This window comes from Vombatus ursinus, unplaced genomic scaffold (genome assembly GCF_900497805.2).
Source record: "Vombatus ursinus unplaced genomic scaffold, bare-nosed wombat genome assembly UNPS02014825.1, whole genome shotgun sequence".
Lineage (NCBI taxonomy): Eukaryota > Metazoa > Chordata > Mammalia > Diprotodontia > Vombatidae > Vombatus > Vombatus ursinus.
The window spans coordinates 4,356,307-4,368,706 of NW_020954603.1; the positions used below are offsets into that span (position 1 = coordinate 4,356,307).

The 12,400-nt window shown below is 44.4% G+C and overlaps 1 protein-coding gene across 1 annotated transcript in view; it reads right to left on the reverse strand.

The window, feature by feature from the left end:
• Window positions 1-325: 325 nt before the first annotated feature.
• The window catches only part of FAF1 (Fas associated factor 1), a 427,400-nt gene continuing 415,325 nt past the window's right edge, over window positions 326-12,400 (reverse strand). The window contains exon 19 of the mRNA XM_027837985.1: window positions 326-2,764. Within this exon, the coding sequence (XP_027693786.1) occupies window positions 2,681-2,764 (84 nt within the window). The 3' untranslated portion in view covers window positions 326-2,680. The remainder of the gene's footprint in view (window positions 2,765-12,400) is intronic.

Genomic DNA, 12,400 nt, shown 5'->3' on the forward strand with positions numbered 1-12,400 from the left:
CTTTACATGGGCCTTTCCTCATCCCTCCAGTTCCTGATCTTTCCCCACCAAACTATTCTGCATTTACTTTTCTGCGTACACATCTGTTTCCCTCAACAGAGTGTAAGGTCCTTGAGGGCAGGGACCGTTTCATTTTTGTCTCCATATTCCCATGCTTAGTATTATGTGCATAATAAACATCTTGCTCAAAGAATGAATGACTAAAAACTGTGCTTTGGGGAAAACTCCTGCATTTTTGTAGATGTTACTTTCTGGTGCCCCACCAGGATAGGAGGAATCATACCATGGTTTAGGCGTAGTAGGTAAAGTACATTTTAGTAGCGACTTTAGTGTAACTGCAAATTTATTTTATGTTTCTAACGTCACCGAAGAGGTACAATTTAGGAACGCCAAAGTCCCATTCTGCTACATTAAAAAACATAGTTCCATAAAAAAAAAACGCCCTCATTCAACTCCAAGGTTGGATAAATACAATACAGATGATGAAATGTTGGGGTTTTACATCATATCTAACGGTGACTTAGCACAGCAATGCTGCAAACCAGAAGCTTCCAGAAACATTCCACCTTCCAAGAGTCAACAGACAGAACAAAAACCCTGCTAGGAGGTCCCAGGCATGGACAACAACTCTTTACACTCTAATACAAAAGCAGTGATCGCATTGAGGATATTCTGTGAACACAAGGGAACCGACAGAACCAGGGAAGCTGAGATCCACACTGGAGCCACACTGCAGCCTACGGAGGGAGGGGAGTACCCAGTGTGTGTCAGTCCAAATGAGAAGGGGCAGACTGGCCCCACCAACCAGATGATGATGGACAGACCTCTCGAGCTGAAGGACAGAAGAGAATAATGCTGTATTTCTACATTGTAAGCAAGTCACCGTGTGTCTTCTAGAAGTGGAAAACCCTTGGTCTGGGAAGGCAGGAAAAGGGTCAGCAGCAAAATGCTTCAAGTCCCTGTTTGTATTGGAACTGCCCTTCTTCTGGCCAGGTTTTTGGCTGGGAGTGGGGTGTGGTTTCTCTATCTACGTGGCCAGAGCAAGGGGCTGTGAAAGGTGGGTCCCAGGTGAGAAACCTCTTTGGAGGCCCGGAAGAAAGACTCATGTCTTGGCTCTGCCGACAACTGCCCCGGTGGCTGAGGGTGAGGACCCAGACTTCAATGACTACTTGCGTGTGGGGTTACAAATGAAGATCCGGGCGAGGCGGGACAGGCAGCCTAATGGGAGCCTAAAGGTGGATAGTTTTCTTTGGAGTTGAGAATATTCAAATCAGGACCTTGACTATCACGAGTTACATAAAAACAGATGTGGAAAAGTATTCCAGGATTAAAAAAAAGTTTGAATCACAGTAGATGCTTAGATAGTGCATTCAATTCACTAAACCCTTAAGCCTGCTGATTAAAATACATCAAAACTGTTTATCTGCAGGTTCAAACACTGAGTGTCTTCTGAGCTGAGCCGATTCAGGTAAAGAAGAGGAGATGTTTTGCTTATGCCAGGTATCAGAAGCAACGCATTTTCAATGCCAGGACCAACTTCTTTTACTTGCAAGTGGGAATCCACTGTTTGACTGGTACTCAAATGTCAAGTGGAATGAAGTCAAGACTTCCTTGTCACACTGTGTGTACACTAAGGCTGTGTGTGCACGCTGTTTGCTGGTGACACAAACAAAGTACATCTGAACCCAGAAGCAAGCAGGTTCAGACGGGTGGTGAAGTGAAGGAAGAAAAGAAAAATGAGGGGAGGGGGAAGGGAGGTTGGGACAACCGCGTCCATCCGTGGTGAGCACATCGAAGGCTGGTGCCTCATGCTCAGGAGGGCCGACCCCAGACGCCCCCGGGGGACGGCTACAGGCTGCCTTCTCAGAGTATTTAAATATTCACATCATGCACAATTGTGGCAGGTTCACACACCGCAACATCATGGAAAATACTTTCTACACTGAATCAGGAGTAGGATCCAAAGCAGAGCTGGAAAATAAATATCTTGCATATATCTCAAACTCTATTCTTCAAACAAAACCTTACAACTCATCAAGGAAGTCAGAAAAAGGCCTGAGGCAAGTCCAGTGCCTTCCTCTACAACACTGTTTCATCTCTGAGGCTGAGAACAGAACATCACATGGAGATCTCCGGTGGAGGTGGGTGGGGACTGTTCTCTCTGGCCTCCTTAACTTAAGTGACAAAGTCAGAATGCAGACCTGGAGATGAAGTCAGACGCATGGGTTAGGTAGGGTTCGGGTAGAGGCCTGGCTCGATGAGGCGTGTCAGATACAGCATCCTACATGGCAAGAGGCAAGATGGCCTCACTGGAGACTTCACGGGGTCTGGCTGGGGGGCAGGGGAGGGTCAGAAGCATCAGAATTCTACTAACAATCACTCACACAGGAATGGTGCATTAATTCTAGGACAAATGCTGCAGGGGCTGGGCGGGGACAGTGTTCGTGGTAGGACATTCTCCTGTGCTTGTGCAGCCAGGGCTGAAAACATATACTCATGGATGGGAAACTTTATGTAGCTACGTTTATTATTCTTTCCAAGATTCTTGCAAGAGGCAGAGATGTGAGACACTGAGTGGAGTTGGGTGAAAGGGCAGGGCGGTTTGGAGAAGAGAAGCATTTCTCTTGACTCGGGGCCACAATCCTGGCACGGAATGGCCAGTCTGACAGGCAGCTTCCCGTTACTCTTTTGCTTCCAGGAAAAGGGTTTCTTGAGGAAATAGCTTTACCTCCAGTAATGACTTGTTGGGATCCAGCTGGGTGACCTGAAATGAGAGAAAGCCCACGTTAAGAGGGTGACAGAATACAAGTTGACATTTCTATCACACTTAAAGACTTATAATGTACTCTCCTGCACCCTCACCTCCCTGTGAGGTGAAAGCTGTTATCTCTGTTTTACAGAGGAGGAAACGGAGGCTGAGAAAGGGGAAGTGATTTCTGGGGAAAGGGGTGGCATAGGGTGTGTCACTCAGCTTTGAGGGGACAGAGCCAGGGTTTGAATCTGTGCGGTACCAAAGTAGCACTTCTTGGTCCTTTTACATGATGAGTGTGCAGTACCATCTTTATAGGCATGGCTGGGTACCCCCTGGCAAGGTTCCTTCTGGGGCCGTCTAACACCTGCGTCTGCAGAGCAAGTCTCATCAACACAGTATTTCTCCCATGGGAATTCTGTGCTCCTGCCCTGGCTGGTTCAACTCTCCCTACCAAAACCCAGAGCTCCACACAAAGTGTCCTCCCCCAAGGCCCTCCCCATCGATCTGAAGGAGATGACACATCCCACCTCTCCCCCCACCCAGAGAAATACAGAGACTCATATTGATGACCAAGGTCTTCCCAATGTCCCAGGCCCAGCCCAAGGTCACCTGCTAAATACTGCACCCAGTCTTGGCACACCCACACTGGGTTTGGTTTACTACCAATGCTCACATGTTACCACTGCCTACACTGGAGTGTAGATCCCTGACAGGTGCTCAACTGTCTATATCCCCTGGGCCAGTCATTCCCTTTTCTTGGACTGTGCTGGGTTTACATCAAGAAGCTATCTGCTCTACATTGCTGAACCCATCTCTCCCATGGCAGCTCTGTTTCTATTAAGGTAGCACAGGGTCACCTTAGCTCTTCTGGCTGCTGGGGAACATCCTGTCCAAGGTACTCAGTTTGGTGTTCAGGGACCTCCTCAATTTGGAGCCACCAGACCTTTGAGGCCTTGTCTCATGTCGCCCCCTCCATGTGCTCTACGTTCCCCAGCCCCTGGACCTTCCTTATGCTGTCCTCTCTGAATACCTCTCCACCGAATTTCCATCCACCCTTTAAGCCATCTCTTCACTCAGAACTCACAGAACAATTTGAACCTCTCTAATGAACTTGCAAAGTGTTTTTGTGTATCATAGTTAACCGTGTCTGTGTTGTCTTCACCTACAGACTGTAAGCACAAAGAGGGCAAACAACTTTTGCATGAAGTATGTGGGGAACAGTCATGGCTAATAAGGCTGAATAACAGTGTGGGACCTGGTCATGGAGGGTCTTCAATGCCAGGCCAAGGAGTTTGGGCTTTATCCTGTGGACAAGGAAATGAAGGTTTCTGAGCAGAGGCCTGGCAAAATGGGCTTGGTATATTAGGGGTAAGGACGGGACCTGCGCTCTCACTGGTCTAGAGGACGCCCCACCCACCCAATGCATGCTGACCCCTCTGCAGCTCCTAGTCAGACAGCTGTCTAGAGCACTAAGAGATTAACTGCTTTGTCCAGGGTCATAGCAAGGTGGAACTTGAACCACGTCTTCTTGACTCCAAGGCCTTCTCTTTGCTGACCATACCATGCTACCTCTACTGCCAGGAGAAGCAGGACTGGTAATGGGGAGAGGGAAGAGACTTATGGTGAGGGGATCTGTTTAAGAGAAAACCAAGAGACTAAAGATAATACTTGCTCTCAGGTACCGAATGATCTCATTACTTCAGAGTTCCCATCTGTCCAACTTTTTAAAGGGCTGTAGAATGCAAGTGGTGTTGGGGTGGTCATGCAGTAAAATGGAAGATAAGGTCATAATCCTGTGTATTTCACTGGGATCTATGAGATCCAAAAGAAATCAGAGGAAAGCTTTTGGCTGCTGGGTGGCCCATCACTGAAGGATTACTACAAACATATGGACAAGACTTTCATAGGCTGATAAAAGGGGAAGAGGTTGTGATCTGTTCGACACTTTTATCAATGATTTGGAGGCAAGTATAAATAGCTCATTTATCAAATCTGTAGATGAAAGGAAGCTCGGAGGGACAGCTAACAAGCCTGATGCCAAGAGTCAGGATCCACAGCCACGTTACAATGATGGCTCAAATTAAATAAGATGAAGTTTCTTCAATGCACGATGCCGTACTGAAGACAACATCTTATTTCTCCGGGTACTTCTTCTATCAGAGGAGATCACGAGGCATCTGTGGCTTCTTTTCCTGGGACAGTCTCATCTCTTCTTCCGTTGGTGAACTCCTCACAGGGACAGGGCTCTAGGCAGTCAACCTTCATTGCCCTCCTGGCTCCAATTCTGACTTTCTGTACTTTCACACCACATTCTTGATTTGGTATCTCCTCCTTCCCCCTGGCTTTTTGGCTCTCAGGGCAGGGACTGTCCTTCTGCTTCTATTTGTATCCCCAAGCCTAGCACAGTGCCTGGCACAAGTTGGTGCTTAGTAAGTGCTCTCCTATGAGTCATGCAGTATTCTGGGTCCTTCTGGGGCCACCCTTCTGCCCTAGGGTGACAGGCCAGGCCTGCCTCCTTCGCTAGGTACACACTTCTTCCATGATATCCCTGACACTGCTCCTTGCACACAAGTTATCATCAGAATCATGCTGTGGCCATCACTCATCTCTACTGAATCATTTGCACCTTGGGTGTTTAAAGAGTGTGGTGCTCTGAAATCCACAGAGCATCACTGGGAGGATAATTTTGTTTAGAAAAAAAAAAAAGATAAGTTTTTGAATCAATGAGCAGTTTGGGAATACTGAAAGTACTATATAATTTCCCAAATATATTCCAGCTTATCCTCTTTCTTCTATTAGATTACGGGCCCAAATAATGCAGTGTTTGTTTGAGAGACACATATGCTGATGGATGAACTCAACTCAAGGTCATAGTTTGGAAAATGGACACTCTTCCTCCTCCCTTTTCACAAAGAATAAGGTGGTTAAAGAAAGGTAATGTGATCAATACTAGTGATTTACAACTGAACTTATTTGCTTGAATACCATTGCTCCACCTCACCCAAATCATGATCATTGGTCTTCCTTTTAAATTCCTTCTATCATTATTTTTATTGCACTATGGTCAGTAAACAAAGTGTTAAACATTTATGCTTTTCTGAATTTGTTAATGAAATTCCTATGCCCTAGTATTCCATCAAACATTCAAAGAACAATTCTAATATTACATAAGCTATTTACCAAAATAGGAAAGAAGGGATCATACCAAATTCCTTCTATGATACAAATAAGATCTTAATGCTTAAACCAGAGAGAGATAAGACAGAAAGAATGTTATAGCCTAATATCCTGAGTGAGCATCAGCACCAACAGTTTTGAATAAAATATTAGCAAATAGTCTATAGGAACATATTAAAAAGATTATGCACTATGGCCAAGTTGAATTGAAATGCAGAGTAACTTCAATATTATGAAAATTATAAAAAATATTAGTAATAAAAACAAAAGTCACATGATGATATCAGTAAATATAATCTTTCTCTTTACTCTTTCTTGATGACCTAGCTTGATGACCTCATCAGCTCCCATGAATTAAACTATCATTTCTATGCTGATGACTCCCAGATCTAAAAAAAAAAATAATAATAGTATGAGCAAAAGAACAAATATTTATTAATTACCCACTATGTGCCAGGCACTGTGCTAAGTACTTCACAAATATTATCTAACGTGATTCTCACAACAACCCTGGGAAGTAGTTGTGTTATTACCTCCATTTTGCAATGGAGAAAATTTGAGGTAGACAGATTAAATGACTTGTCCAGGGTCACACAGCTGCCTAATGATAATAGCTAACATTTACATAGTGCTTAAAGGTTTTCCAAGTCCTTTATATATGTTGTCTCAATTAATCTTTACAATTACCACATTATTATTTCCATTTTATAAATGAGGAGACTGGGGGTAAGAGAGATTAAGTGACTTACTTGCTCACATTCATACTGCTCTGGGGCAGGATTTGAACTCAGGAGGTTGCAAAGAGAAGGAAAAGTATAAGAAGATATGACAGAGGGAAGTCACAATTAAAAGACATAACTATGGGTGTAAGTGGTATAAACTCACCAAGGAAACAGAAGAGAATGATAGAATGGATTAGAAAGCAGAATCACACAATATGCTGCTTACAAGAAATATCTCTGAAACAAAAAATTTTCATAGAATAAAAATTAGATTCTGGAGCTACAGTACAAGGCACCATGGGTGATGAAATATCAGTATTTAATAAATATACATCACATGGCACTGTTTCTAATTACTTAAAAGAAAAGTTCATTAACTTCAGGAAAAGTAGACAGCAAAACCAAAACTGTGGGAACTTCAATCCTTTCAGACCTAGCCAAATCTGACAAAAAATGTAAACTCCACTATCCCCACTTATTCCTCATTTCTTCCCTAGTATATTTCTTTACCTCTTTATTTTCTTTCCCCTCTTATGGCCATCAAAACAGAACAAAACTACCTACAGGCACTTATTGTCTTTTTTTTTTTCCAGTTCTGAAGCAACACTCTCAAGAGACCCTATTCTTCATCATAATTTATCCCCTTCTGCTTGTTCAAATGTATTTACTTTTTAAGGTTTCTTTTGGCTCCTGAGCTTTCATTTTAAAGTATCTACTGAGCTATGGACTTTTGATCAAGAATGCTCGAAAATCTCCTATTCCAGTCAGGGTCTAATTACCCCCATACAGGAAGTCTTTAAGGGCTATCATGGTAAGTCTTTGTCTTTTGCCCTGTGGAATATTGTATTGCAAGATTTCCTGGCTTTTATTGCAGTAGCTGCCAAGTCTTGTATGATCCTTGACTGTGGTTTCTTGGCTCTTGGATACTTGCATTGTTTTTTCTTTGACCTGAAAGCTTTGGATGTTGTTTATGACATTCATGGGAGTTTTTAATTTTGCAATTTCTTTCAGCAAGTGATTAATAGATCATTTCCATTTTCACTCTGCCCCCTCTGGTTCTTACAGATTTAGGTAGTTTTCACTCATGATATCTCAGAATATGGTATCTGTAATTTTTTGGGGGGGGGGAGAGCAGAGGAAATTGGTCAGTTTTCATGGAGTTTGAAGGTTTTTAAATAATCTATCCTCGACTTTTCCCCCAGGTCAGTTGCTTTTATAGTATATAACATCTTAGATTTTTTTCAATTTTTCCAATCCTTTAATTTTATTATAACTTTTTTTGTTTCATTGAGTTATTAAATTCTATTTGCTCTATTTTAATCTTTTTTTTTCTTTTTGCTTAGGCAGTTGGGGTTAAGTGACTTGCCCAGGGTCACACAGCTAGTAAGTATCAAGTGTTTGGTCCGAGGCCGGATTTTGAATTCAGATCCTCTTGACTTCAGGGCCAGTACTCTATCCACTGCGCCACCTAGCTGCCCCAAAATAACTTTTTTTTTTTTAATGTGAGGCAATTGGGGTTTAGTGACTTGCCCAGAGTCACACAGTTAGTGAGTGTTATGTGTCTCAGGCTGGATTTGAACACAGGTCCTTCTGACTCCAGGGCCAGTGCTCTATCCACTGCGCCACCTAGCTGCCTCTATTTTAATTTTCAAGGACTCTGGATAAGGTTTTCCACTTTCTGTCCTAAACTATTTATTCTCTTTCCAATTCCTTCCTTCAGACTTCTTATTTTAATTTCTTCTTCTTTTTTTTTTAATCTCTTGCTTCATTTCTTCTAGGTACTCTTATAATCCTTGGATCAACCAAGTTACTTTCTACCTAGCTTGCAAGTTATGTGGAGTTGCTTTTTTCTTTCGGGTGTACCTCTTGATCCTCTCTTGACACATAATATTTCTTTAGAGTTTGGTGTTTTCTACTTCTATCTCCAGCTTCAGTTCCTGATTTGCTACTCTGAGCCAGGTTCAGGTTCTGTCCCCTCTCACATGCTTTCATGGATGATCAGGGCCTGTTTGACTGTGACTTCTTTTACCAGGGTTCCTGCCACTGATTTCCATCCTTCCTGGTGCGCTTTAGTTGACAATGCTGGCAGGTTACAGGCTCCCATGATTTGGTTTAGAGCATTGATGTCATCAAGACCCTCTGGAACAACTCAGGCTGATTGCTGCGTCAGTGTTGCCTGCTTTGGTCCCCACTTGTCGTCATCTCTTCATTAAGACTACTTAGAACACTGAGAGTTTCGTAACCCTAAGAGGCTTCCCTGACCACTTACTTTGGACTTTCAAGTCCACTCACTGCTGGGATGTCATGGTCAAAGTGAGTTTCTAGCCTGCTAGGAGATTTCCATTTACTCATTTCAGGCTTCCTTATCCTTAGGACAGAAGGCTGCAGTCTTCAGCTGGAGAGTCTCTGATTTGAGTGCAGGCAACTTCTGTTATTTTATTTTATTTTTTCCTGCACTTGAACTAACTTCTGTTTTTTGTTTTTTTTTGGTTTGGTTTATTTTGGTGAAGTCCTGTACTGTCTGAAGGTGCTTCCTACAGTTTGTCTTTGGATTTCTTCATCGTTATTTGGTCTGGCGCTATTTTTTGACCTTCGCTGGAGTATATGTGGGAGAGCTTGACTCTCCTCTATAACTTTTCATGCTGTTCTCTTAAACAGAAGTACTCCCAAGGATGAAATTTAATAGGGATAAAAATAAATTCCATATGGCTGAATTTTTAAAAACTACTGCACACATATAGGATGATGACGTGGTGGCTAGATAACAGCAGATATGAAAAAGCCCTGGGGTTTTTAGAGAACTCACTGTGTTGTGTCACATGGCAGCCAAAACTAGGCTGCAGTTTGACACTGTCCAGAATAAGGGAGGTGACAGTCCTGGTGTCCTCTTTATAGCCCTTCCAGCTCTCCACTCTGGCCACTTGTCCTGCTGGTGCCTCACTTCTCTCCACCTGAAAGAGCACTTCCTAATTGGATCACCAGAAAAAAAATGCTGTCATTCCTTGGGGGACTTATTTTGCTCAGTACTGGCACTCCTGCACTGGGCCAAACTGCTGTGATTTGTGAGAAAGCAAGGGCTAACACAATCAGACTACCATACCTAGCCAACCCCAGAGTACCAGACAAGACCATGCTTCACACACCACTGAACCATATGCCCCTGCCATTCCTTCCTCAATGGCAGATTTCTACCTGCCCTCTTTCCCTCTGATCAGTGATAAAATCTACACTAGGAAAGCTCCTTTGTTTTTGGTTAGGGCATGTCAAGTGACTATACCATGGATCAACTCACCATCCCAGACATTCCTTTCCTTGGCCAACACTCCAGGTATATGAATTAGAATATAAATTCTCCAATTAGAACTCAAGTTCTTTGAAGGCAGGGACCACCTCACATTTGGACATACATACTCTGTGCTTGGCACAGTGCCTGACTCGTAATAACTGCTTAATAAATGCTTTTTCGTTCATTCACTCACTCACTCACTAATTCATTCGATTATTTTGACCACATCTGGAGTATTATATTTAGTTCTGTGTGCCATATTTCACAAAAAACACTGACAAAGTGGGGCATGCCCAGAGCAGAGTGACCTCTAAGAAGAATGGACACCATGGCATAAAAGGATCAGCTGAGGCAATGAGGATGTTCAGCCTGGAGAAGACTGAGGGAAAACATAAGAAGCATATTCAAACATGTTAAGGATTTTCAAGTGGCAGTGAGATTAAACTTGTTCTTTCTGGCCTCAGAAATAAAACTAGGTCCAACAGATGGAAATCATAGCGGTAGTTTCGGCTGATTACAAGGAAGAACTAACAATCAGAACTGTCTAATCATGGCACAAGCTGCCTTGGAAGGCAGTGAGCTCCTCAGTGTCAAGCATAGGATGCTTGGAGTTCTGAGAGCCAAAAGCCCAACTGTTCGAGGGCATGTGGCAGAGAAATTCCTGTCCAGGTACAGGCTGTCTCTGACGTCCCTCCTAACTCAAAGATGCTGGGATTCTGTTATTTGCAGTGGCAGAGGGAGACCCTGCACAGAAGAAATTGTGGCCCCATCAGAGGATCAGAACAAAAACCTGCTCAAGGAACAAGAAGTCAGCTCCAAGGGATGGGTGGCTGGGAGGCCTTGCTGATAAAGCACCTCCGGAAGGTGCCCTGAGATCACCATAGCTCTTGGGTAGAAAGGGAGACTGCCCCCTAGGAAAGCTACTCCTGAATCTGCTTAAGCCTGCAGCTAATTAGATATGCCTGCTTCTCAAATACACACTCCACTCCCCGTGGGCCAACCTGGGCATGGCACAGCAGAAGTGTGTTGGCACCACTGTCTTTGCCAGGGAGGGCCTGGGTTAATGCACACTATCCTCCACACTGTATCCAGATGGAAACTGGCTGAGCCCAAAGTGGGGGATGGGAAGAGGGGTGCCCACAGAGAAGACACATCATTTTTCAAACTCCCTGGCTGATGGGCGATTGTGAGCCCAGAAGGATGTCCCATACAACAATTCTTTCTTCTTGGGAGGTGGAAGTCAGCAGCAGGCCTTGCAGCTGATCGGGGTATCTGTTTTCACCCTCTCTGCCAGCCCCCCCCCACCTTCTGCTTTCTAATTCACGGGGGGCAGGCCCCTCTGCAAATGTTTACACCCTTCGCCAATTACCCGACAATATGGCTCCTGCTTCTGTCAACAAACAAAGCTGTTGCTGTTTTGTTTTAGCTCCTTGGCATTTTCTGCTCATCTGCTTTCACCATTGTTCCTAATTAACATGCCAGAACTCCAACCTCGCCAACTTGGTTATTTGTGGTCTGTCAACAGAAGGCTACCAGGCATAGGGCTGAAATCTGTGATGACCAGTGAGTGGTTCAACCTGCTCTACTGGAGGAAACTGAGGCCAAGAGAGGGCAGACGCCTCAGCCAAGGGGATCTGTGGCAAAGCTGTGTCGCAGGGGTCTCAGAGCTATTTCTACCCCACTGTGCCCCGCCCCCATTGCCCGTACTGGGGGACAATAACAGCAGCACTGGGAGCACAGAGAGCACTTTCAGATGTGCAAAGCGCTTTGCAGAGGAGGTCCCATGGGAGTCTGCTCACAGCTCCTGTTTTAAAGATGAGGAAGCAGGGCTCAGCAAGGTTACCCGGTCAGAGGTGAGAGGTAGGCCAGGCCAGACATCCTCTGGCTTAGCGTCTTAGAAGCAGTAGGAGGGATTGAGGGAGCAGGGGCCTGGACCCAAGCCCCAGAACTCTCTGATGTGCAGCACAATCTCTGACAAGTCCTTTCTTTTCTCTGGGCCTCAGTTTCCTCCAGAGGCTTCTGGAGATAGGTCCCTCTTGGCCACGAGAGCTGGTGAATTGGTGTCTGAAAAGCTTCCTCTGTACCGTCACTGACGCCTCCGCTTTGGTGTTGATTCACTGCAAACACGGCTCCTTCCCTGGAGGCCCGGCTGGCAAGGGCTTTTCATAAAGTGATAAGCACTTGAGTTTTCACTGAAGGTTATTTGAGACATGAATCTGCAAGTGAACTGTTACCAGCTCCATCTTTGCTCTGCTGGATGAGGCCAGCCCAGCCAGGCTGACGTTGGCTGCGCTAGCAAGGGGGAGAGAATGGTTCAGCAAACACTTCCTGACCACCTAATAAAGAATTGGTATTTTTAAGGCACTCTGAAGTCTGCAAAAATTTCTTAGACATGATTTCATTTGATATTCACAACCACTCTAAGGCAGGTACTGCAGCTATCAGATTCCCACTTTACTGTGG